This window comes from Cuculus canorus, chromosome 5 (assembly GCF_017976375.1).
Source record: "Cuculus canorus isolate bCucCan1 chromosome 5, bCucCan1.pri, whole genome shotgun sequence".
In the NCBI taxonomy this organism is placed as follows: Eukaryota; Metazoa; Chordata; class Aves; order Cuculiformes; family Cuculidae; genus Cuculus; species Cuculus canorus.
Window position 1 is genome coordinate 42,636,054 of NC_071405.1, and position 14,593 is coordinate 42,650,646.

At 38.5% G+C, this 14,593-nt stretch overlaps 1 protein-coding gene across 2 annotated transcripts in view; it reads left to right on the forward strand.

Annotated features, from left to right (window-relative positions):
- Positions 1-14,593, forward strand: part of MOB2 (MOB kinase activator 2) — a 121,126-nt gene that overhangs the window by 45,690 nt on the left and 60,843 nt on the right. The window contains exon 1 of one of the 2 annotated variants that reach the window (XM_054068112.1): positions 11,452-11,591. The exons of the other annotated variant lie outside the window; for it this stretch is intronic. Coding sequence (XP_053924087.1) covers positions 11,554-11,591 — 38 coding nt within the window. The 5' untranslated portion in view covers positions 11,452-11,553. Of the gene's footprint in view, positions 1-11,451; positions 11,592-14,593 lie in introns of those variants that run through there. 2 annotated transcript variants of the gene reach the window in all.

Consider the following 14,593-nt stretch of genomic DNA (forward strand, 5'->3'; position numbering starts at 1 on the left):
ACTGGTAATGATGCATAGAAAACTGCAGAGCCTCGGTTTATTTACTACCTACAAAGAATAAAGCTTTTTATCACTTAAACTTGAACTGGCTATGTTTTCAAAGGTTAACAGCAGAAGTACAGTAACATTACTTTGTAGCTTTCACTGTCCTGAGCTGAGCTTTACCTTATTTTATGGCAGTGTAATGAGTTCTGTTTCTGAAGCAAGCAGATAATCCATTGTTGTACTAGGATGTGGAGAGCCTGATGGTATATATCAACAGAGTATAATTTTAATTGAGTTAGAAGGAACAAACAGAACAGGTATGATTTTTTTGAACGATCTATATGTTTTAAACATATAGATCATCATGATAAATAACTATGTTTTAAAATAAGAAACAGGGTTTCTGCTGTATGTGCAAGGTGATTTATAGGGTAAAGTATGATGCTCATTTGATGCTCTGAATGGGACTGTAAACAGCTGTTCTGGGAATTCAGCAATCAGCTCAATATCTGTTCTGGTGAGTCCCTAGGTCAGAATTTAGTCAGAAATGGAGAGCTCTGCTAACCTTTTTGAAGATTTTTCTTAAGAAATTTGGAGTAGCAGTAAAAAAAAAGAGGTGAAGGGTACAAGTTGGAGCAAAAGGCAGGTCAAAGCTGATGAAGCCATGCCCAGTTAAGTTTGCTTTGTACTGCTTCTTCATAGGCCGTTTCAGTTGCCAGATGGGGACCGAAAAAAACTGAAGGATCCTGTGCTTGATGCAGGAGCTTGAAGTATAGATGAGAAGAGTGCAATGTAAAGGTTAAGTACAATCACAGAGTGAGTATGTGTGCAAATTACAGATAAGGAGAAAGCTGGATAAGTAGGGGAGGAAATGCCATCTCTACCGGAGGTGGAAGGCAGTTAGAGATTTCCTTCTTCCATCTGCCGGAGCTGAACCTGGCAGTGCTCTGCCTAGCTTGCTTGTCTAGGCTAGCAGAGCAAATGCCATTGTAAAGATGCTCACATCTGGTACTGAAACTGAGCGTGATAGCAGTACCTGCTCAGGTTGCAGTGGTCTGCCATGGATCCAGAACTGCAGACTTATGTACGCTTCCAGGATTGGAAGATGATAGTTTTGCAATATAGAAATTACTTGTTAATGTTCTATAGGAAACAGTTGTATGATACCTATTCCTTTTTTATGAAAGAAAGAGAATAGTATGATAACTAGCACTGGAAAGAATGGTTTACAATATACGCAACAAGGCTGCTTTAAGGCCTGCAGTTGTCAGTTGTTGTGTGTTGAAGCTTGAGTACTTGACGTTGCATGCTGAAGATTGCTTTAGTATACATGTTTTTGGATATGTACCATGCAGCTAAAATACCAGGGGCGGAGGGGAACTTTATTTATTTAACTGGTGATATCACTTCAAATGTGCTCTGACTGTGTGCTTTTTATAGTTTTGATCATTGAACCAGAAGCAGTTTTAGGAGAGCCTGTACTGCGTGTTAGTATTTGATTGGTTTTGCTTTTAGATGTGATAGATATAGGTGCTGCTTTTTCATACTTTTAAAATTATGTGACTGCAAAGATACAGACAGACATTTTTTCCTAATTGGTTCTTTACTTTTTTTAAGGTAGATAAATGAGATTTATTTATAGTATAAATGAGTGTTAACATTTCTTGGTAGATAAGCTTGCTCTCTTTAAACATCTGACAGAAAATGGTGTCAGCTGGGCAAGGGCATAGTGTGAGAATGGCCCATTATGAGCTACTCAAGCTACTGGAGAGTTTAAATTCTTACTCAGCAACACACTGTACTATTTGACCCTAAGCAATTTAATCCATTTTTGTCTCATTTCACTGTCTAAAATTGGAGACTCCCTCACACTGCAGAGATGTAAATGGCTTGGATAATGATGTGATAACTGACCTTTGAAAATTGTCTGCTAATTGTATAGGTTTTGCTTGCATCCTGTTCACAGCACTGTAGGCAAGACTGGTTTTATGGTGGTGGCTTAGTAACTTTAAGTAAAATTACATGAGCTTGGGGTTAAAAAACCAAGCAAAATAAAGAGGATAATGTCGTCATTGACAAGTATAAAGCATTAGATAAATAGATATTACAGAACAGCATGTAAGGAGAATCCCCTTTCTCAGTTTGCTGTGCAGGCGTTCTTTTGTTTGTTTTTTTTTTTTTTTTTTTCCCCCATCTGCCATGAATCTAAGATGTTGTTTGGAGTGGGTGTAATAATTGGCCTTTGAATAAATTATTCCGAATCATGAATCTGTGGTTGTGACCCCAAAAAGTGTGCTTTATGCACCCAAGATTTAGGTTCAGTCCTTGGTGTCTAAGCTGAAATCCTATAAAAAGGGCATGTGCATAGAGGTAATGACTCAAACAGGTACCCAGACTCCTCTTGAAAATAAGTTCCAAATCTCTGTGATTGTCTGGCCTGTGTTTCACCCACTGCGGTTAATGACGCTGTGCTGTAGTAGAAGTATATGTGTAAGAAGAACTAGACAGGTTAAAACATATGACTGTAGTCATAGTATTCCCTTTAAATCCTGGAAGAAGTAAAGATGGAATCTATGAAGAAGAGAAGTGTAGCACAAGTGCCCTCTTAAGCAAGCTAGATCATAGAATCACCAGGTTGGAAAAGACCTCTTGGATCATCATCAAGTCCAACCATTCCTATCTGCTACTAAACCGTGTCCTTGAGCACCTCATCTACCTGTCTTTTAAATACCTCCAGGGATGGTGACTCAACCACCTCCCTGGGCAGCCTGTTCCAGGGCCTGATGAGCCTTTCTGTGAAATTTTTTTTTTCTGATATCCAGTCTGAACCTCCCCTGGTGCAGCTTGAGGCCATTCCCCCTCGTCCTGTCCCCTGTCACTTGGGAGGAGAGGCCAGCACAGTCCTCTCTACAACCTCCTTTCAGGTAGTTGTAGAGAGCAGTAAGGTCTCCCCTCAGCCTTCTCTGCTCCAGGCTAAACAACCCCAGTTCCCTCAGCCACTCCCCTTAAGGCTTGTTCTCCAACCCTTCTCCAGCTTTGTTGCTCCTCTAAATAAGTTAGTAGAAGAGAATTCTTGTGAGGAAAGTGTGGGTTTATGAGATATGTACTCTTAGATATGCTTAAAGGAAAAAAAAAGAGTATTTGACAGTCATATGTGCATGTGAGGGTGTGTATTGGGGGGCTAAACCAATAATGGATAAAATCTTCTAGGAAGGTTCAGGAGCCTTTCAAATGAAAGAGTGATACCAACTGAAAACCATGATGGTTTTTCAGGCAACTCTAACCTGTCATATGGAGTTTTGAGACTTCATTAATCTGGCAGTCAGTTTGTCAAATTAGCACTGAGTTGCTTCTTGTTTATTCAAGTTTTCAGCCAAAAACTTGTTCTCTCATCTAACGCGGGTCTTGCAGCCTGATCAGTTACTCCTCTTAAGTTGTTCTTCTGCGTAGTGGCACAATAGAAGTGTAAAAATTCTGGTGGTAGCTTACAAATTCTGGTTTTAATGTTGAGTTACTCCATCTTTTGCCAGGAAGATGTTGTTTCATTCCCAAAATAGGATTATTTTGCTTCGTTCTCCCAGATTATCAGTTGGCTAGTGAAGAAGTATATTGCTATATCTGTGTAGGCACTTAAGATCAATTTTCTAGGCTGAACACTTTCAGGACATTAGACTGCATGTGGGGATGGGATAAATTATGAAAATAAAGTGTTAGGGATTGCCTTGGATTATAGGTTTTTCCACTGGGTAAGCTAGATGGACTACTTTTGAATGAACTAGAATTGTGGTCAGGCAGCAAAGCTTGGATGAAATTTACTGGTGGGGGGTACAATTTTTGAATTCGATTTTCCTACTTGAGAGCGTAGCATATAAAGTAAGAATCTAGTAATGACGCTTTGTCTATGATTTTGCTGTGAGAGCTGAGCTCTCTGTTCAACAAAAATCTTTAGAGACTAAAGTCTGCGTGTGTGCATGGATGAGAGACAGAAGGGCAGATTCTTTCACATAAAAGTTATTTTGAAAGGCATGAAGTGTAAGCAGCAAGGTTTGAATTGAGAGCCAAGAACTTTGAATTGTTGCTTTGCTATACATGAGTATAGCAAACACACAGTCACTTCAAACTGTAGACTTTGTTATCTTAGTTTCTGGCTGTCCAAGTGCTTCCCAAAGTGTTGTCATTACCATTTTAGACTTTTGGAGAAGGTGATACCAAAGTACAAAATGTGAGCTAAACAGTAGATGTAGCAGATTCTTCATTCCTAGCCTTACACCATTTAAGTATTGGGGAGGCTAGGATTTATAGCTAACAGCTATCTAATACTGAAAGTCCAGTATTCTGGTATTACTAGATTTTTACTTCACATTCACTGCTTTGCCTTGGCTAATATTATACCATGAAAATGCAACAGTACAGACTGCATATCTTATCCTCTGTAATGCATAAAGACAGAAAATCTAAGGTCTTGCAAAAACATGAGTAGCAGCAGCTGAAGTCCAATTTGGCAAGGGCTACATTGGGATCACCTATAAAGCCAGTGTTCTGGTGATTTATGTTACTGTTTTTGCCATTGACACACAGTATTTTTTCACTTTGCATTTAATTTCAGAGAAGCTGTTTCATTATGTCCATTAGTTTAGAAGTACAGAATAATCTGCAAAAATAATAATGTAGTTATTTGTTTTGAGATAGTAAATTAATTTTGTTCTCTCTGAAGTTATATAAAACATGTCTGTGCAAATGCAGAATAATTTTTATGATCAGAATTTATTCTGAAATGTTTAATTTTCTGCTTCTCTCCTGTTTTCATACCAGTCAGCAACAGATAGATTAGTTTAAAGCTTCTGATTATAGTCTTTGTGTAATATCTGTTCAGCTTTATAGGTTTTTAACTAATCTTTGGTGTCCCTCACCCCAACTACTCATAAGCCCCATTTCCCACACATAATCCCTTTGGTCGAAACCGACTATATTCAATGTCTGCAGAGATGTCTTTTTAGGTTTGTACTGGATACTGAACTGCAGAGAGTTGAACACTGTTTCCCTTCCCAAGTAAGCATTTTTGCACAGATCTTTCAGACCCATCTGAATTAGGAACTGCAAGAGAACAACATGGTGGCTTGCAGAATTGTCTTCTTTTGCAGATGTAAATGTTAAACTTCTTAAACTTTAAAGCTATTTACTTGTAATAATTGGCAATAAGAATCTGCAGTCTGAACTTGGAACTTAAGTGTATTTCCTTTATGCTAGTGGAAGAGGAGCATTCTAGAGTCCCATCAGTACATGGAGTGGCAAGGACAGTAATGGCAGAGATGAATGAATGTTTGAGGACGTTGGTGAAGATGTGCAAGAGGAAGCTCATAATCACATTTAAAAAGATAGAGAGTAGTAAGAGCCTGACACTGTAAATAAAATAAATAAATTTTTCAAATAAAAAATATTTTAGTGACCAAGCACAGTCATTGTCTATCTTACTGCATATTGTACTCACTAACCTATAGAAGACATGCAGTCTGTCTTGTAAAACTAATTTGTTCTGTATTTGACCAAAATTACAGCCCTTTTAAAATATTGAAAGACTTTTGTTTCGTCTAGCAAAGGAGAGAAAGAAAAAGTTCTACTTCTGGAGTGCCATTCTGAACTGGAATCTGGGTAGTACTTCATTACTAACAAACTCAGTGTAGATTAAAACTTTTTATTTTAGTAGAAACACACCTTAGTGTGACACCACTTAGCTAAATTTCAGAGAAAAAAAAAAGGAAAGCAGTGCAGTAGAAAACTACTACTTCTTTCTGCTTGTTTTATAGGCTTTATGGATTCATACATGCCTGGTCGTGTATAGTTAATTTTAGCTAAAGTCTTTTTCTGAGAAATTTCTCTCCCGTTCTCCCTCTGTGATGCTTCCAGACTTCTCCTGGATTGTATCATTAGCTAAATTTTGCAGCAGAGACTTTTTATACTGACTGGGACTTATTGGGTGGGGCATTTTGGTAAGGCGTACAGTTCTTTCCTGTTCTTGGACTGAGGGGCAGTGCCTGCTGTAAATTACCTGCTTGCTGCTCTTGCCAAGAACATCAATCTTCTCTTAATATTTGTGTTACTTTAGGAGCCTTCCTTTGAGATGGACAAAGTTTTGGGTGTTGATCTGAATGGGTGTCTTCATGCTCTACAGCTCCATTCTATAAATAACTGTTGTCCACGTGGCTGGTCGTAATGCAGATCTGCATGAAGGAGAGCAGCTTTCACCTGTCACTGAAAAATTTATTTTGCCACAGCACTTTGTTAATCCTGTGTAAGGAACTCTCTTTAGCGCTGAAAATAACTTAGATTCTCTCTAGCTGCTTCTGTTTTTAAAAACTATAAATCATTTAGGTTAAGTTAGAAATAATGCAAATGAGCACTGTGAAATCTGATACTAAACTTGCATCACATTAAGTCTTTTGGACAGCCCTTCCAAAGAGTGATATATCCATGTTCATTTGCTCCAAATCTATCTTCAGGAAACTGCCCAAAGTGGGGGATCAAAGCAGGCAGTGTGCCAAAGATTTGTGTTTCAGACAGTCTGGCACACCATGAAAGATTGGTCTTTCTTGTACTAAGCTGTGGGCAGATGTCCATTAAGAATGAATAGGCAAAATTTATATAAAGGCCTTGTAAAATGTTGTGTGGTTTTGGTGGTGGTGGGTTTTTTTTCTTGTCATGTCCTGTCCCTGTCTGTTCCATCCGCTCCCCAATGCACACACTTGAGAAGTTTTGTGTGGGTGTGTATTTCTTCCTACATTTATAAACCTTGGCTTTTGCCCTTGTCCGGTAGAGACTGCTCACCCACCCTTTTCCGTTTCCAGGCGGATTGCTTTTCTGTTATTTCAGTTCTGCAACTTTCTCCAACGTTGTCCTGTTTTGCTTATTATGAAGTGCTTGCAGTAACCCTTTCAGTGCTGCTGTCATCTTTGCCTTAAATGAGAACTGGCTGTTGTATTAATTAAGAGATTATTTTTTAAAAAGCAAACTAAATGCTTCTAATGTGTTAGAAGTTTGTTTGTAAATGGGGAATGTGATATGGCTTTCATTTGTGTATTGAACATTAGTGTCCCCACACAGGGTTTTTCCTTCTTTTCAATACTAAGCCAAAATCACCAGTGAAATGGGATTTCTTTACACCTTTAACAAAGACATCTCTTAAGCTCTGAAGCTGAGGCAGCACCATCTTCATGTGCAGAATGAATCATCAGAATTTGGGGAAAACACTTATTTGCAGCTGGGTCTCAGGGTCTATTTTCCTGTTCTTCTTGTCCTCTTTTACTTTTTCATTCCCTGTCCAGCAATGATTGACAGTTAAGCTCCTTGTTTCTCTAATATCTGTGTTTAAATTAAGCCTAAGTTAGCCAAGTCATTAAGTAGAAATAAGGTAAACCTGACTGTACCCACTGTTTGGAGCCCTGTGTGATACAAAGCCTGTACCCACACCAGAAGAGCAGACACAAATTTGTTTCTTGTTTCAGTGTTTTTTGTTTCAGTATTTCATTATTTATCTTGGGGAATTAACTTGTCCCACCCTTAAGTGCATGTTATCTTGCAAGACAGTAGAAAACAAGTTTAAGCAGTAGGTTAGTGGGTATTTCCCAGAGGAAAAGGAGTAAATTGTTCCCTACAATAGTGGAATAAATTCAAGTAGATCCTCAAACATTTGAGGGAATAGGTCAAAGATACACGTATAACACTAAATGCTGTAGAAGTAACCTTAACGCTTGTGAAGAAGCTATGCCTTTGGAAAATAGGGTACATATGGGCACACTGTCTCATCTTCCCTGACCAGATGTGGAGAACTGAGATTGATAGTGTTTCTTTTTATATGTAGAAAGGGGTTACATTCATAAGCAAAACTCCCCTGGATGAATAATTATGCTCTGAATGTACTGTAAGTCTTTCCAGGTAGTAGTGAACTAGCCATTCCCTTCTGTACCCAGCTTTTTACCTAACAGTATGTTTCCTTGTTAAGTGAAGGTTTTTTTTGTTTAACAGTAATTGAAACAGAGATTTCTTAACAGCTGTTTTCAAAGTACGGAGCGGCTAGGAGAGGGCTGAAAATCATTGATACTAATCTCTGTTATCTAAAGAACTTTAAGCTAATGTCCGGAATAACTGGGCCAAATGGTCCTGTTGCAATTCGCCACAGAAGCAGAGCAGTGACTGGATGAACATTTAGCCTGGAAGCAAATAATCCAGGCTAAAGTTTATGGATTCTGCTTGGGGAAAGGAATAAAAGAGATGCGGTCTGTAAAAATGCTTCATTTGACAGAAGGGATCTTAAGGAGATGTAAAGATGTTTTCCTGATTCCCATGTGTTTTTACCACAGTAATGATGATTCAGCTTGTGTATGCTCTCTGGAATGCGTACGTATAGGGATTCCTTTAGGAGCAGCTAATTGAAAATACTGTAGGAGATAATGTGTATAGCATATTGCCTCACCGCAGAGTTGCCTACTGCAGTGAGTTTGTCTTTATTTTAATGTTGACTAAAAATAAGTGGTGTTTTATCTTTGCTAACCAAACACATTTCTCCAGAAGACCTCTCTGAAGCAGGAATTCATTGGTTCTGATGCAGTTGTGTTGGCAAGTAGGCTTTTGCTGTATTTCTTGTGGTAAGTTCTTTTGTCCATGATAGCAGTTTAAAATTGCATCATCAACGTGGCTGGCTCTGCCTCTGATTGGACAGTTTATATTTAGTTGCTGGTTTCCTATAATAGTTTTCAGATGGAGAAGTTAAAGAACGCATACTCTTGTGCTGCTGTAATCCCTGAAAGAGTATGGGGAAGTGAAAAAGAAAAAAAAAAGTGTTCATGTCTTTTGACAGAAATATTTTTTTTTTAAAAAAAAGCAGCTGCTTGCAGCAACAGAAGGCTGAAACTTATTTTTAAGAAATTAGGTAGCCAGTAAAAGCAAAATGCTTAGAAAATCTGTGGACATATCGCTTGCATTTTGCATCTAGAAAGGAGCTTAAAAAAATGTGGAAAGGTCTACTTTCTTTAGATTACAGAATTTGTGATTGTCAAGTTTACAATGGTACTTGATTGCTGTTAAGTAATGGTCACCAGGCACCACCTCAGGATAGCTCCTGTGTTCCATATGGCTGGTGGACTTCCAATGCAAAACAGTAGCTAACCAAAAAAACCCAATGTTGTTTGCTTTTAAGTATATTGTCAGATGCATCTGAGCCTGGGTTTAAGACCACCTCTCAGGAAACATTCCCCTAAGAGTCTTTGCTTCCAGGAAGAAAACTGAGTTCAAATTTTCATTTCATTCTGGTTTGCAGATTGTTTAGAAATGATCTTTACGTAAAATTTTTGTTTTATTAGACTTAACTATTTTTTCTTCTCAGTTTTATTAATGAAATAAATGATCCAGGTTTTCCTTGATAAGGTTTCAAGAGTGTGTGTCTCTGCCTGGTGCTGATAGGTAGCTGCCTGCAGGGACCTAATTTCTAGGTCATCTGTAGCTGTAGAGAATCTTCACTCACTCCTGAGGGACAGCAGGGCTTGGCTATAGCAGCTGGAATAATTGGCCCCTGGTGCCAGCCAGCACGTAGGTAGGATCTTTGTAAAAGTTGATGGTTGAGAAGAACACAAAGTATAATTGTTTCCCATTATGTATATGATAAAAGCAGAGTGCTGGTACTACTGTGATGCTAATGCATTGGACCTATTTGCAGTCCTGGCCAGTATAACTTATTTTGGGGAAAAAAAAACGTATTGCATGATGTAGTCTGGTTTGACTTGAGCTAAGTTGCTTCCCAATCACAGAAATGAAAGAGACCTATAGAAGTCACCTAGTCAGATGCCAGCTCTGGATCAAGATGGACAGAAAGGCCTGCAATAATGTAGACTCTGTATTCCCTTCCTGTTCTTATAAAACAAACAAACCCATCTAATTCTAACCCGATTTATTTCTTGCATAGTTTCAAGTCCTTTTGTGATAGAACAGGAAGAACATTTTGTTTCCTTTCTCTTTACAGCTGTGTCCTACATTCTTGGAAGGTGTTTCCCTCCCTGACTTCTCTTATCTGTGAGGTAGATAATATTCTTCTTGGTGCTTACTGGACTCCAGCTAATTCTACATGTGTCTTTGAGAAGGGTGCTAAGGGTTGGGTACAGTACTCCAGATCAGGCCTGATAGATGCTGGGAATTACTTTCTGTCTTAGATATTTGTACAGCTTTGTCTCATTGCCTCACTGCCTTTTATAAATGGTTCGTTGTAACCCTTTTTTTCCTCTCAACACTTGTGATCCAGTTAGTCCCTACAGGTCTACTTGGTTACATCTAACTCTATAAACCCAGGCACTTAGGAAGAAATTAAGCAATTATCCTATTTTTCTTTAGGCTGTTTTTCTGTAACTGTTGAATTTTCAGATGACATATCTGAAAGAACAGTGTAAAGATGGGGTCAAGATGAAAAATCAGCTTCACAAACATGCTGTCTTTAGACATTTAGATACAGAATAGACCATTAGATACAGAATAATGTACTCAAGCCAGCCATTGCTTCCCTCTGACATAGGGAATATTTTATCTTTATATGTGGCTAATGTAAGTTTACCCATTGGCCTAGTTTTACCTAGACTACAAGTGACTGTCATTTCAATATTCATTGTTAATATTTTGTGTGTTGTTTGTTAGTTGAATCAGTGTTGATTTGCTCACCGAGAGTAAATGATCAACAATTTGGAGTATTTTTTGCTCTGTGTGATTCACTCTTCTGGTCCAGACATAAAGCTGTGCAGCTGCTTGGTTCATGGCTATCAGGGAATAGTAGGGTGAACAGGAAGGGAAGGAAAACAGCCTCATTTGAGACAGTGTGATTGTGTGATTTATGCAGGGCAGCCTGCCCAAGACCAGCCTGATAGAGGATATCATTTTTCTCTGCAGCGTTCAGGCATGACTTCAGATCTGCCCTTTTTTTAACTTTCTACAAGGCAAATAACCCTTCTAGCCAGTAATTGTGTGTTCCTTTCCACATGTATAGGTTCCAACTTCATATTGGGGAGGGGAGAGAAGGGGAAAAAGCCTGAGTATTCTTGTTTAGTTGCCTTGTGCTCTAAGGGTAGTACTGAATACTATCTGCTGTGATAGTCACAGCAGAACTAGTGAGAACGGAGGAAGAGATCTGAAGCTGCTTTCAGACTTAAGTGGAAGAAGAGTGGTTCGGCAATAAAATATAGCTTTCTGGAAGATTTATTTTTGCACGTGCAAGGAGGAGTTAAGGTATTCTATAAAAAAACTCTCTGTGAATTTTTGCTGCTTTTTCTTGGTGGGCTCCAAGATATTGTCAGACGTGTATTGAGGAGATTTTACACCTCCAGATTCTTGTTTGGCTGCAGGCAGCTTCCTCTGGGCTTCCTGCAAAGTGGCTTTGGTGGCAGTTTTGCATTGTTCCTCACTGATGACTCAGAGAAACAGGAAAGTGATCCCGTGGTGAGCAAAACACGCAACCACCAAACAGGTACCTGCATTCTGGTCTAGCAGAGGACAAACCACCTCATTCTGGATTTTTTCCTACGGTTCTTATCTGCAAGGATGAGACTCAAGAGGAATGGTTCATATACGCTGAATGGGTAAGAAAGAGCCTGTATCCTCCTTTGAATCTTCATCACAAGAGCTGTGATAGGGTACATGAAATAATGACCACGTCTTTTCTCTTGCAGAAGGATTGCAGCATATGAAATATGCAGCTTATTTAGCATGCTTTCTTCTGCAATTTGTTAGATTTGCTTTTAAAGTATGTGCATTTGGTGGGGGTGGGTTAGAGTTGTCTGTGTGTTAAAACAAAGTGGATCTGCTCAGTAAAACCACCAAAGCAGTAGGAATTGTGTGATTCCCAGAGGTGCCTGTGATAATTATTTTAAGCATTCGCCAGCAAACACCCCATGCTTTTGATATGAACATGAGCTAAAATCATTAAATGTGATGCTCCCTGGTAGGGAATACAAATGACTTTAAATTTAGTCAGTCTAAAAGATTAATTTAAGTAGTTTCAAGTACTTAAAACTACTGAGTTACTTCACTAGTTTTGCGAGTTTAAAAATAATGATTTTTTTTCTCTCCACCTTGCTGTTAAAACCTCTCAGTTACAGCAAATGTACCATTACTGTAAAGAAGATAACTAGCTAGATATTTCTTGTTTAGAGAAGCTTTCTGTAGTAATTAAAAATAGTTTTCAAGTGAGTTTTTTTTGTAATTGGAATTTCACTGAAGTAGATTCTTGTATGTCTTCATACGATGGAAGTTTTATTTCTCAGCAGAGCATACATGAACTGAAGAGGACTTGTATTTCTGCGGCACTGGTAACTGTTTTAGTACCAAACAAGGTGACTTTACAAATGAAGAAAGTTGTTCATCTTGGAGTGTCATTTTCCTTTGCTGCTTTTAACCTTCTGTACTGACTAAACATTGTGATAAGTGCTTCGTGGTGTAGTTGGCTTAATGCTGCATTCCTGAAAAGTCCAGATATATTTCAGAGTACAAGTGTGCAGACTACCTCAAAACCGCCTAGTTCTTTTAAAGTCATGCTTCATTGCACAATTGTTTTGCAGTCTCTGCACAGAAGGGGTATATAGCAGTACAAGCAGATCAGAGCGGAAATACTTTGGTAGTGTTGTTCAGCCAGTCTGCACTGTCTTTGCCTGCACTGGCTTGCACGGTGCCACTTAGATGAGGGTGCTTTGTTTTGCCAACATTTGGTTTAAAAAAAAAAAGTTAGGTTTCATTTTAATGTTGAAGTAGATGGTTGCTAACATCTTCCTGGCTTATCCTTAACTCCTTTTTGTAACTGTAGTAATTCCATTGTCTTGACTGCATGCAAAATTAAACATAAATGAAAGTTACTGTCTTACAGTATTTGATTTTAAGCTGTAAAATGAATTTGTCACTCAGTGGGATTGAGTTTGTAGTAGGTAGAAGTTAAGAATATATAAGCATTAACTTATGTTTTTTGGCAAAGGTTTTTGACCCTTTGAGACATTGTCTTAATTTAGAGGCAATTAAGAAATTGTGCTGAAATGCAAAACATAGTAGATATTGTTTATGTTAAAGTATTTTTTAGATTTGAGTTACTGAAGAACTATGTCTGATTTGAAGATTATTAAAAATGAATGCATGGTATAGAACTTCAGGGAAATAAGTTGTGCAGTATAACACTGTGTATCTGTTCTGCCTTGTTATAACTTGCAAGATGCTGCATAATGATTTTAAGGAATTTCACTTGTCATGGCCCAGTGTTGTATTACAGTGAGTAAAACCAGTGGTGCCCAAATGCTTGAAAAAGAAGCTACCACTGCGAGTTTGTGGGAGATGCCAGTATTATCTGACACGCTGATGTGCTTTGCTCTGTTAAACAACAGGTGCTGAGGAGTGAATTCATCTAATTAAATTCCTTTTATGTTTATCTCTTGCCTAGATGGTTTAATAATGCAAAGTAATGGGAAAAGAGCTTTAAGTATGTTTTCCTGTTTAGCCTAAACTTTTGGCATGTCAGCAGAAAGGCTTATTTTGATCTTTAGTGTTTTTTGTTTGCGACAGCATGTTCCAGCTGTCAGGTAGAATGACAGCTTGTTGCACGGGTCACTTGAGGAGAGGAGAGTGCGTTGAGGTGAAATGTAGGGCAAACAGGGACATTGCTGCAGCAGGTAGCTACAGAGCGAAGACACAGTAACTCTGGGATTGCTGTTCAGTGTGTTACATGAAAACTGGGCTTCTTTTATTTACCAAAAGAACAAAACAGTGGTGGCTTGTACAGCTAAGCGTGAGTGTCTTAAGATAATTGGCATGTTCAGAGATGTAGCTGCAGAGTATGGCAATAAACTTCCCAAGTATACTCTGAATCAGACAAGGTGATGTTCTGCTAAATGCTGAAAAATAAAACATAGAAGTTGTGCATCAAGAGCAATGTGAAGGAATTCTTTACATTAAAAGTCACTTTGTGTGGCACTTTCCTACTGTACTGAATCTTATTTTATAAACTGGAGCTATTGGATTTGCAGGAAGTTCATACTGCGGGATGTAATGTAGCATCTGTGAGGGAGAACAAGAATTCTGTTTAAACCCTCAATTTTTAAAATGAAAGTGCAACTTCTTATTCTCCTTCCATACTGTATCCAGATGTTCTTGAAAGGTAAATAAACCATGCCTAAGTCGTTAAGTTATTGCATGTTGGTTTATCAAGCTCTTGTTTTAGACAGTGCTGGTGTTGTGAATGGAGAAGCCCAGTCTTTAGGATACGGGGATTATGTGAGGACCTTTGTCTTTCACATAAAGATGCTCACTTTTCCTTTGAATAGTTCTGTCTTTGACATCGCTAAGCACTCCCCAGAACTGCAGATATTTGAACCAGTTTTCAGGAAAAATCGTGTTTCTTGTTTTTAATTTTGCTTCTAAAGATGGAACTGCAGCATCATCACAATAATTAGTTTTTTCTTTGGGTATGATTTGGTCACGCTAGGACTGCACTTCTAAGCTCATAGCGGAGGAGGAAGACTGCAAGGAGAGCTAACATATGTTTTCAAACCTATTGCCAGCAAAAAGCTCAGTCTGCCTAGCCTTTCTCCTGTCCATTGTACCT